At 36.7% G+C, this 10,741-nt stretch overlaps 1 protein-coding gene across 1 annotated transcript; it reads right to left on the minus strand.

Moving 5' to 3' along the window:
- Window positions 1-526: 526 nt before the first annotated feature.
- On the minus strand, window positions 527-9,615 carry LOC146133053 (CCN family member 1-like). The gene is made up of 6 exons (XM_083397270.1): window positions 9,507-9,615; window positions 8,833-9,049; window positions 6,240-6,728; window positions 4,931-5,133; window positions 3,885-4,006; window positions 527-1,012 (listed from the first exon to the last, which is right to left on the minus strand). Exons 1-6 carry the CDS (start codon window positions 9,567-9,569, stop codon window positions 841-843), a joined length of 1,266 nt encoding a protein of 421 aa, XP_083253396.1. The 5' UTR covers window positions 9,570-9,615; the 3' UTR covers window positions 527-840.
- Between the last annotated feature and the right edge of the window lie 1,126 nt (window positions 9,616-10,741).

Here is a 10,741-nt window from a genome sequence, read left to right on the forward strand (position 1 = left end):
TTTGGTCTTACTCCGAACTATTTTTTATGCCGAAGTTGCTGTTGTTTTAATTGCGGTCTTATGGCGAAAGCCCCGCTAGATACATGTTGCAATAGTTCCTCTTTCTTTGTTAGCGAAGAGCCAACATCAACCATTGGGACTTCAATAAGGGCTACGAATCCAGTCATATTGCTCAGTGTTTATTCACAGAAAATGGTGACTAGAGTTTATTGTAAAATTATTCGCAAATTCTACAAATAGGCCTAATACAGAATTTTTGTAACATTTTTTCCCCATTTTCTCGCGGCGCACCTGGCCACCTTCCACGGCGCACCGGTTGAGAAACGCTGACTTATAAAACACTGATGATTGTTCGCTACAGGAAGTTAACATCCCTAGAAAGGCAAAAGGCCTACGGTATAAAATCGCGTGAAGAAATAAAGATGTTTTTCAAAAGTCATGTCCTAGCGAATTTATTTCGCTTGTAGCAGTCCCTTATTTTCGACGACAAAATAGTGCACGACAGGGTATTTCTTCCAATGGTCACTTTATTTATCTAGGTCCTTTTTACTTTTGGCGAACAAAAAGAGCGACAGTGCAAAAAGGAAAAACACTTGAAAATAGGTTGGGTGTAGGTAATTATTCTGCACGATGCACATGGGAAATAATTACAAATACTACATGTTAAATTTAGAAAATATCAACAGCAATAGGTAAGTATATTACAATACACTTAAAATAATTACAAGCAGTTAAAAGATAAAGAAACAAGTAAAATACAGACGATATAGGCTAGTCCACTATATATTTTAATAAACGAACCAAAACCCACAAATAGTTGCATAAAGCACAATTAGTATCTTAGCTGTTAATGAGCATACTACTATAATATGAACTTGCCAACTTGTTTGTTTCGCCGCAACGCCTATGACAGTGACAGTTTTTCACGATCATTACATTTTTGTTGAAACTGTAACCATCAGAACACCGGAAGTAAACGACTGCTGTCCGTGTCTGACGCGGCGTGCAACACCTTTAGATGAAATGTTTATGGTTTCTCTGAAGTTCATGTGAGATTCAAACTTACTTTGGGCAGTAGGCCTAACTATATATGTTCAATAATATAATCCAAATAAAAGGTCAAACCACGAGATAGGGTCATGTAGGCCAACATTACCTTTTCATAAAGAAAATTTATAGTTTGGGGGGAATAGTCACGTGCCTCCATCTTAGCTACCGACCTGATTCATGCTTGTGCTAAAATTCCATGGAAGTTTTGGTCGGATATATCGCTGACAGAAGCCATACCGACTATTTTTGTTTTGTTGATATAGCTAATATCGATTTTAGTAATTAAGATAATATTTTTGGAATACAAAAGATAAACCAATTATCTTGCATTAAAAATGCCAATTTTTGACAAAACAGCCCCTTGAATTAACTATTACACTTGCACCACTGGATGCAATAAAGCTTAACAGATAAAGTTAAAAAAATGACGCAAATAATCAATTATGTCATGTATAGCAGCAGTCGAAACCACCGGGCCGTGGTCCGGTTCCGGTCCGCAAAAATTTCGTTACCTGGCCGTGTAAGATTAGGTTCATGACATATAAACGTCAAAAATCTGACTCTATGTCTTGATAGAGTCTAACACTGGGGTCGGCAACCCCTGGCAATACGTGCCACTTGTGGCACGTGAGTTGATATTTCAGGGCACGTCAAATGATTAAACGCGCACGTTATATCACCTTAACAAAGTGCAACCATTACATCTCTACCACATCATTAACATTATTACATCACTAACACTAGCGCTAACTAAATGGTTGCACACATTTCCAGTTAGATCTGCAGTGTTCGTGTCACAAATTAGTGTCTTAACTCTTGTATTTAACGTTATTTTTTGTGGGCATTAAACTTGTTGTTTGCGACTAACCCTTCGTATTACATCACAATGTCCTAATAGGGGCGTGATGACTACTGCGTTGAAGTCGCATAGAGATTAGTGATTAAATCGCGGCATTCTACTTGGAAAGTAAGCACTGTGATTTTGGGCAACTGAGAAACCAAGCTAAAAGCGAAACTGATAGTTAACACTTTTAGGTATCGGTTGAAAGGCGTCGAAGTACATTCCAAAATAGCGGGCACAGACAGTATTGTTTTCGTGACAGTTCGTTTTTTTTTTAGCAGGGTATGGGTAGCCTATATTACAGAATTTGGCGCTTGTTTACAATCCTACCAAATTTATTTTAAACCTAACGAAATGAGGTGTTAAAGTTATAATTGCAGGTAAGGCATAAATATGTAAGAATAAATATAATAATAATACTTGACCCACCCAAACCCAAACGCTAACTCTCACCCTAACCCAAATTTTGTTAAAAATATAAACACCCGGACGAAAATGTGGTAGGATTCTGGACCAGCACCCAGAATTTAACTATGAAATTAGGTTTAATGGCGTCTCCCAACAAACGTAAATTAGATGTCAGATCTTTCGTAAATTAGAAGATCACAACAGGGTTCGGGAGGCCGACTAGGGATTCGAGTAATACTATGTAAAACTACCCGAGTCTAACGTGTGCGCATGCAAATTTTGAATATAATTAGGCAGCAATCTTTAAATTGTTAAGGTGGAATAGCTTATGCGCCATATTTACCATGAGCCCTTTGAGTGGATTGCTGAATATCCATCTTATCGTCACGCTCATAACCAAATTGCCGAAGTCATTTTTTTACAATTTTCAGAGTTTTTGCCTAAGTCTTTCCTTGTTGGCATCCCCATACATAGAAAAAGTGCCTAAGTAATTTTTTTGCACAGTGGGAAATGACCTAAAAATGACCTGAGCACTTTTTCTGTGGATGGCGATGGTAACAATGGGTGACTGAATCAAAAACTTTGAAAATCAGTAAAAAATGACTTGGGCAATTTGGTTATGAGCGTGACGTTATATTAAGTACGTAAGTGGGTGAAAAACAGGATGGAGAGTCTGAATCAGACTCGGGAAAATTTACAAAATAAACAAAAAATGTGATATAGAATTATTAACACCTGACCCACCTGAACCCAAACGCTAACCCGAATTCTAACCTAAATAATGTGCGTTAATTTAATAATTATTTGAACGCTGGAAACAAAAGCCCAAACTCGGATGGGCATAAGATAGTTTCTCATCAATGGTATATGTAAGATTGTTACGTCACAAATTGAGGTATTGGGACCTAAAGCGTTTATGTATTTATTAAATCAACGCACATTATTTGGGTTAGGGTGCTGGTTAGCTTTTGGGTTTGGGTGGGACGAGTATTATTAAACTTATTCTTCTTTTGTTAAGTCGAATTAGTGCATTGTGCAAGACCTCAAAGTCTAAAAGTCTGACTTTTTGATCCTTTGGGCATCGCTAATTTTGCTGACAACGAAGTGCAACAAGTGGGTGAAAAACAGGATGGAGAGTCTGAATCAGACTCGGGAATCGACGAAATAACACATTTGGCTGAAGTCGGACTCGGGTTGTTTTTAACCGACTCCGCAGCCCTGGTTGCCAGTACAAAACTACACATAGAAACGTTTCTTTGACAAGGTTGCCGACCCCTGGTCTAAAACAATTTGTAGAATAACATAACAATGTTATACGTAAGTATAATACAAAACAAATATACACCTTTATTTCCGTTTGGGTTAGGTAACCGACTGGACAAAATAAGTTTGCGTAAGGCAGCTTTACAGCAACTGAAATTGCAAATGGTCCCTTCAGAAGTTGTACTAACCAAGGATAATGACACACACATTATAGTAGGCTACACCGGGACCGGGAGCTTTCAGAGGGGCTTGATCAAGTGATTTAGGTTAACCCCTATACAGACTCCCGATGTAGCTTTACAGCTAACTATAATTATGTTACCTGGAATTATCGGCGCATTTCCCGCAGTATTTCTGTCGCAACTTGCGCACGCTTCGACACCCTGCGTATTTTAGGTAAGACTTGCGAGGCGACCTTCGCGTTCTGGAACAATGTCTTCCGTTCTGTCACAGAAATAAAAACGATTAATGGATGTTAAACTCTAAGTAACCATGTGTCGTACGCACGACAAATTAGCAAACTTTATAAACTTGGAAATTTAACAATAAAGCTGGACAAACCCTAAGCAGCACTCTTCTTTCCATTAGATTTGTTTGAATACAGATATGGACAATTATAGTTTTATTAATTTATTATTGCACCCCACCAAAAGGCTTATTTGTAAAACTGAATAATGTAAAGGCCAATGTAGAATAAAAATAATTTAAACTCCTCCTAAATATTTTAGTCCCTTTTTTAAATAAAACCAAAAACGATTATTATATTGATTATTTTCAGTGAACTGATTTAGTAAAGTGAACTGATGATGATATTGTACAAGCGTGCGTATCCAAACCCCTTTTTTCAGATGATGTCGATTTACACGCCTTTATGGCTTTAACATTATTTTCAAGCTACATAACAGATCCGTGCATAGTGTATTCATTTATTTTTTGTTAACAATAGGTTATATCGGATACGGAAACAGGCTTTTATTTAATCGTTAAAAAATACTAAAGTGCACACTCGGACCCTTGGGCCGGCCCAACCAGGTAACTTTATTCGATCCAATGCTCATTTTGAATAGAAAGATTTAGATATTTTCTGCGCCGGTTTAATAAAGCATTTCAGACCCTTACTTGTTTTTTACAAACAATGTTTACCAATAAAAGTCAGCAGAGCTCAGGTGCACAACAAGTCTTTTCATTTTATTTACCTAGTTGTTAGCAAATTTTATTGGATAAATCGCCAGATTAATTGGATAAAAAAGTGAAAGACAATCCAAATTTTTTATGTTAGATAATATGCTAACATAGAGGTGAAGAATGCTAGTTCATATCAGCCTTAGATAATTAAATAATGTTGTTTGCACACTATATTAAACTTACTTTTTGCCTAATTACTGTATCTCTGCAGGGTCGAATTAAACACAGCCTTGTTTCCCTTGACAACTGGCAATCATGGTTGAGGTTAGTAACTCTGACGGAGATCCCCAATCCACAGCCCTTTGAGCATGCACTCCAGCGGGACACAAGGGTTTCGCAATTGCTATTTCGTTGTCCAGGACGCAATGACGTATCGGCTTTGGCCACTGCAGAAGATAGACGGATGGTCATTCAATAAGCCATGGACATATTTAACTGAGATGCATTATCGTTTAATCTTGTAAAAAAATTAGCCCGATGTGCAAAAAACAAAACCGCTGTATAACATATAGTTTATATCTAATTAAATGGTAAATAATACTATTTACGCCTTCGCATGACATTTTTGTTGTTGTCATGCTTACCTGTACATGCCAGCGGATAATACAATACTGCGATCGTTTTATTGTTGTACAAGAGCTTGGATACAAATCTAAATCATTGTATGACGCCTTCGGAAAATCAATACGACGCACTAGGTTAGTAATTCTCAGACTGTGTGCTGCGTTCGGTATTTAGTGATTTCCATTCGGTATTTAGTGATTCTCGTATACGAGTGCCATTTGACTCCATTGGCTTTTTAGTAATGCTTTTGAGAACCATCTTCATTTTATTGGTTTATATTGTCAATTTTGTGTTCATTGTAACTTTAGATAGGTCTTTGTTTTGATATGCGCTTATGCGACATGATATGCTTTAGTTTAGGGTATAATTGAATTAGATTTAGGAGTAAACCAGACGTTTAGTTTTGTTTGCATTTGTTAGTATTCAATCCCATGTGGTTCCATTCGGTGCCATTCGGTGCCATTCAGTGCCATTCGATACCATTTGGTGCCATACCGACCATTCGGTATTTAGTGCCACCATTTTTAGTTGGCTGCGAGATGTTTATTGTTATTTCAGTTTTATCGTGTAGTTCTGGACGCGTGATAGCCGTTCATTCGTTGTACTGTATTTGAAGGGTTGGTGTGGAGTTTTTATTTTGGCTATTTTTTGCACTACAGGGCCACCAGGCTATACCTTCCAGAACTCCACTTTTACACAAGTTTAACTGAGTAAAAAATCTATTTAGCCCAAAGGCGCTACTAAGGCAGGGGAGTTCGAATCCCAAAAACTGAAAACAGTGCGAGTATGGCCTAATGTTAGTTTTCCTTTATGTTTAAAAAAATGGAAAATGCTGCCTCGTGAATGTAACATAGAAAGCAAAATTAACTATAATGTTTCCAATTTACTGAATAAATAGTAGACAACACTTTATTAACTCTTTTATGACCTGTAATAAGATTGGGATGAAACAATGAGTCGCCTGATTCATGTGGTTCGTCGATGTAGATCATTTGATGGTGAACGATTTCGTCACCATCACCACCCTCGTCATCCTCGTAGTAAAGCTCTTCATCCGTGGCAACATTAGTAGAAAGTGACCCGACCTCTGGCAAGACAGAAAGCTCTCCGGTGTTGCTGTTTAAAAGGGATTCAAAGTGGTTGTTGTCGACATAGTCGCTCCAGAACTGGTCAAGTGGCAGAATCCGGTCACCAAACTTCGTTTCGCATACCCATTGGTCGCAACATTCACCGGAAACATGGCGAAGGTAGGCGTTGTGACAAACCTCGTCCTTGGGTTTTTGGATTTCATGCGGACAAAGCGGCACGCATCCTATGTGACCGTCAATACACCAACATCTTCTTTTGCAGGAGGGTTCGAACATCGAACCACTCAGTATACGCACATGTTCGTGCCAACATGGAAGACCATGCTGAACTAAGAAAGAAAAAAATAATGGTAAAATATATTGGACAGCAATATAAAATACGTTTGAAACCACTGATATAACAAAAAATTCAGAATTATCTTACAGAATAGCCTAAAACCGAAGTAGAGAGCAGCGCTTTTCAACTTTTGTTTACTTTTACAAACATTTTAACCACAGTTGAGGCTGAAAATACTCCTAAGATTTTGTAAAACAAACACAGAATGTATATTTTAATATTTATCTCAATAAGATAAGATAAGATAAGATAAAAAAACATAATATGTGTTTTTCACTTGTCAACTTTCTAAATTTAAACCAGAAAATTCTTTTATTCGTCATCACTGGCTTCTTATACATTAATTGGCTTTGTATACATCACACAACCAAGCTTAAATTTTTCGTCCTCTAACTATGTAACTAGTATCGATATATATCATGTTTTCTGATCCGTCAGAAATTAGTGCAGTTCTAAGCGAAAAGGTCTACGACAATTAGGGCATCCAAGGGCAGAAAAGTCTGACTTTTAGACTTTGAGGTATTAGCAATACACTAATTGGACTTTTAGGTAAACTTCCGGGATAGATAAATTGAAATTATTCGCTGAAAATTCACTAAAAATAAAAAAAAAGTTAAATAGAATTACTAATACTTGACCTATCCCAAAGGCTAACCAGAACCTTAACCCAAATAATATGCGTTGGCTTAATAATTTAAACGCTGGGAAAAAGCTCAAACTCAGGTGGGCATAAGATAATTTTTCGTCCAGGGTATATATAGGATTGTTACGTCGTACATTGATGTATTGGGGCCTGAAGCGTAAATCAATGCACAATATTTAAATCAGAGTGCTCGTTGGCGCCTCGGTTAGGGTGGGTCAAGTACTATTAAACTTAATCTTTTATGCAGATTTCTTAAGTCAAATTAGTGCATCGTCCAAGACCTCCAAGTCCAACTCTCAAAGTCGGACTTTCTGATCGTTCGGATGCACTTATTGTCGTAGACCTTTTTTGATTAAAGCAAAAGTGTCCGATTAAAAATCCGTCGGTTCGCCGTCGCTATAAAAGTCATTGAGAAACGCAACGCGTCATCACCCTATTAGAGACTTTGTTGTTAAATTTCTAACCCTGCAACTGAGGTTAAAGTACGTTTTTACTATCATAACATGCGATTTTTAGGAATTTAATCAATAAGAACGATGGTATATGTTAACAGGTTTTGTACATCCCTTTTTCGCCTAATGTGAAATACAAAACTAAAATTTAACAAAAGAAATAAAATCGCACATCATGTAGCACTATTTACATCAAGTTAGCATCTGTGTATAATGTATTTAAAATGTTGGATGACTAAGGCGGGACATATTGTTTTACCAATCTGACGTTAACGTAAAACGTTAACGTAAACGCTTAGTTGAAAATATTGAAATATATTTGACGCTTTCGGTTAGAAGCGAATTTGCCGTTAACGCTGGCAACGTGTTATTTGTAAACTTGAGAAGCAAAACGGTCCCAAATTAGTTTTATGGGAGCTACGTACGGACAAATAAATGCCCAAATTAGTTAAATTCCATTTTAATCCAAGTTATCAACGTCAGACTTGTTAAAAAATGAAATTTTGGCAACAAGTTTTATAGAATTTACGTTAGACAAGATGCCCTGTTCAATGAAAAGTAAGCAATGATTAGGTGTGGTCTGCCGCGTCTCTTCGGGCGAATCTACGCGTTCGGATATTAACAGAATAAAAAAGTAGAGACAAAAAAAAGGGTTTTCCGCAGAGCCTATTAGGGCACTTGGCGCTCTGTTTTTTGGTTCTTGCGCAAAATTTTGGTCACCTGAGCACGTGGAAAAAATAGAGGAAACACTGATCACAAGATGTGCTTTGTAGTACATATACTTTTCAAAAACAAAGTAAAAGTCCAGTTTGACCCAGAACACCCAGTCGACAGTAGTTTTATATTGTAAATTTATTAAGATTGGTCCCGAGCAAGATTTCCACAAAATTTGAGATAAATGTATTCGAACTTAATAAAGTCATTTTATTATGTTTTGTTCGCTTACAAAAGGTTCAGCGAATAGAACTAAGTCGCCGAAGCTTTGCTGTGCATACAATCACCTGCACAAAGTCCTTTCGTTGGATCTTCACTTAATGAATAGTCGCAGAATAGGCCTCGGTGAGGATCACAAAGTAGGCTTGCATTATTACAACTATCGCTGACTTGTCGAGCACAAATCCGGCAGCAATTACAGCCATCAATGATCATACTTACTCCGATTGCACACGATGTTGGTTCGTTATGACAATTGCAATTATGTGGACAGAAAGCACATATCTAAAAACACAAACGCTTTTGTTTGCAATGGTATGGGGGTTTACGGCGGATCAACAGGGAGTGGCCATGCCCCAAATAAAACTGTATTTTTTGGTTATATTTATTATTTTTGTTGTTAATGCTTCTTAGCTCATTTTTTATAAAATTGTTTTTGCCTAAATGCGTCGTGCATTTTTCGCTTTGTGCTAATCAATAACATCTATATTTCTATCAGATATAGCACACCTGGTGGGGTTAAACAAGTTTATTGCTATGGGAAACGAAAATCTTATCAATCGCTACTCAAAAATATTTACGAAAATCAGTTTTCTAGCTAAGATTAATTTTTTTTAGTTTAATAAAGATGTATTTCTTGATTTTCGAAGATATAACGAATTCAGTGAATGATATAATACGCAATAATTTAGGCAAATAGGTATAACTTCATCGGTAGTCATCATACAGTGTAACTACTAACCTGTTTGATAGTAAGGCAAGACAGTAGAGTAACAATTTTCAGTGTTTTTGCTGAATTAACCATTTTTGTCACTTTAGTTGCGTAGGCCTATATTGTAAATTACAATCCTAAAAACAATATTTGTCTGGTATTTTTGATGACTTACAATAGTAGATTTAATTTTTTCAAGTTTGTGGTATACAAAGATAGTCAAAAAACATGGGCGGCACATTTTTACAAAACAAAAAGTGAATGAATGTGGGTCTGATCGTGAAAACAGCGTGGCTATACTTTGACAATCGCTCCGAAATCAAGCATGCACCTATTCCTATACATAGGGGTAACAAAGAGATAGCTTTGGAGCATAATGGTTGGAGGCAGTAGAAATATCAAAGCCAACGCAGAAGTATAGGTACATTTGGGAAGTTTATTTATTTTCAACATCATGTCAACACCAATCTAAAAACACCGCTTGTATGATGCAGATAATTTTACGTATAAAGTAATTAGGAAATCATATTGGTTTTCAGTAAAGTGGTGCCAGTTGTGACGAATAGCGCTAAGGGGCGAGGCCCTAAAAGAATAAGAACCCCTGCTTTAAACAGTCACCAGATTCAGCATTTTGTTGGTCATTCAAGTACGATTTTGCCAAAAACGTGTGTGGCCATAAAATATGTGACTTAAAAGAGGTCTATTGTCAGTCAAATCCTCTAAAAAATGTGCAAGTCAAACTGGGACTAATTGTAGACCGATTATTTGCAACGAATTAACTGGGCAAACAATTTGCGCGAGCGAATTCGTCCCAATTTTTTTAATTTTTCGGCACATTGTTCATATGAAAACGGTTTGCAAACAGATAAAATGGATTTTTTCTAGGTTTCTAGGTGATCTTGACTAAACTTACACTTCAAGAGCAAATAATGTGTGAAGCGGGAAACTATTATTTTTCGGGTTATATATATAGAACTATTTTTAATTTCTTTGCTTGGACAACTAAAGTAGAAAGAAACCAAAATATAGTATATTGCCTTTTATAGAAACCAAACCAACGTTAAGTATTTTTGAATTTACATAATCGCCCAGTACGATTTCATTTTCTTAAAATGATACAGCAGGAAATCTTACTAGCATACTTTACTGAACTAACTACTGTGCTAACAATCAGCCCACCGCGCACCAATTGTGTGCTGTGATCATTCACATTTAAAGCAAGGAAAAACGATTCATAAATCACTCTTCATCAAGTTTGACCACAA

The sequence above is a fragment of the Ascidiella aspersa genome, chromosome 9, assembly GCF_963924565.1.
Source record: "Ascidiella aspersa chromosome 9, kaAscAspe10.2, whole genome shotgun sequence".
In the NCBI taxonomy this organism is placed as follows: Eukaryota; Metazoa; Chordata; class Ascidiacea; order Phlebobranchia; family Ascidiidae; genus Ascidiella; species Ascidiella aspersa.